The sequence below is a fragment of the Papilio polytes genome, unplaced genomic scaffold, assembly GCF_000836215.1.
Source record: "Papilio polytes unplaced genomic scaffold, Ppol_1.0 DF823286.1, whole genome shotgun sequence".
Lineage (NCBI taxonomy): Eukaryota > Metazoa > Arthropoda > Insecta > Lepidoptera > Papilionidae > Papilio > Papilio polytes.
This window is the reverse complement of record NW_013525918.1, coordinates 1-1,418: the sequence shown is the minus strand read 5'-3', so window position 1 is coordinate 1,418 and position 1,418 is coordinate 1. Positions and strand designations below refer to the sequence as shown.

Below are 1,418 nucleotides of genomic sequence, written 5' to 3'. Positions count from 1 at the left end.
GCAGAAGGCGGGCGGTTGCAGGTCGCGGGGCTGGTCGGCACCACCCTCGGCCTGGCTAGAGATAAGCCTTCCAGGGAGTCAACAACCAACGCCCATGATTGGGTTTGGCTTGGTAAGGGATTTCATAAAATACTTAGAACAAGAAGTAAACTTTTCTCTATGTTTAGTTAATATCAATGGATCATATAAAATACTTACGTTACGTTACGTTATCCTAAAGAGACTCCATTTGTAAAACCGGAATTTTAAACCTCTCCGCACCTTTAAAACTCTTTTAGTTTTAATTTCTTGGAAAATAGTAGATAAAGTCATATAAAGTAAATCCAAAGTGAATGCGGTTGGTTTATTACTTTCTTACTTCTTGATTATAGGCAGTTTTATGTAATTTAATAGCATTCGTAGTGAAATTACAAACTTCTTTTTCAGGCCGTGCAACAATAGAGAGGAATGGTAACAGACAACTTGCGAACCGTAACTCAAGTCAACCAATAGATAAAAGCAACAACAACGAGATGAGAATCACATCTAACCCACTTAATTACAACTACGTTGAACCGGACGACGCTATACGAGAGAACGGCAACGTTATGGTCACCAGTTTTGACAACCCTAATTCCATTGAGCTGCCGTCCCAAAACGAAAAGAGTAGGACTACGGATGACAAGACTAAGACCACAGATGACAGGACCAAGACAGATGATAAGGCCAGGATGATAGATTCGACAACGTATTGCAAGAAGCCATCTCGACACGCGCGACAACACTCCGGAGACGGTCATTGGCAGTAAGATTATGTCGACATCATTTCTTGAATGTTCACCGCTATAGATGCTTCGATTGCCAAATCGAAACACATAACAACTTTAAATAGTCAAAAGAGTAGAAACTAAAATCATAAATATAACAGTATTGGGTTGCCTAATACTTTTGCAATGGCTAACCGAAGAGAGTATTCGATTTGGCAAATGAAGAATTCTTTAACACGCTTTATACATGTACCACAATTATGCGTAGTCAAGTCAGCACTAGGCTACTTGCTATAGATATCTAATGTACGTTTCAAATGAGAATGTCGATGTCAATGACCTCTGACTAAATTGAATGGAAAAGTGCGATGTCAACAATTTAAGTTTTATGAATACCTCTTTTACTGACCGTATGGTTGTTTTTAAGGATTGAAGTATAACTGACGTCACAATATGCCGCGTGTTGCAAATTCTTATTTGAAACGTAGTGTATGTTATATTGTTTTAACGTGTTAGTGTGTCTGTAGGGTGGATGCAGCTGATCACGATGAATACCGACCCCCCGTGCCGCCGCACCGGCACTCCTCAGCTACACAACCCCAGATACCTGTCCCGCCACGCAACAACAAAGTTAGTATACAAAATTACTTGGAGCTATTACTTGAGTTTATT

General features: G+C 40.0%; 1 protein-coding gene across 1 annotated transcript; it reads left to right on the top strand.

Annotated features, from left to right (window-relative positions):
* Positions 1–6: 6 nt before the first annotated feature.
* Positions 7–1,411, top strand: LOC106105047 (the record flags this gene model as incomplete). Its single annotated transcript, XM_013285267.1, has 3 exons — positions 7–112; positions 427–784; positions 1,274–1,411. Coding segments are annotated over exons 2-3 (410 nt in total), but the record flags the coding sequence as incomplete, so codon positions are not given.
* Between the last annotated feature and the right edge of the window lie 7 nt (positions 1,412–1,418).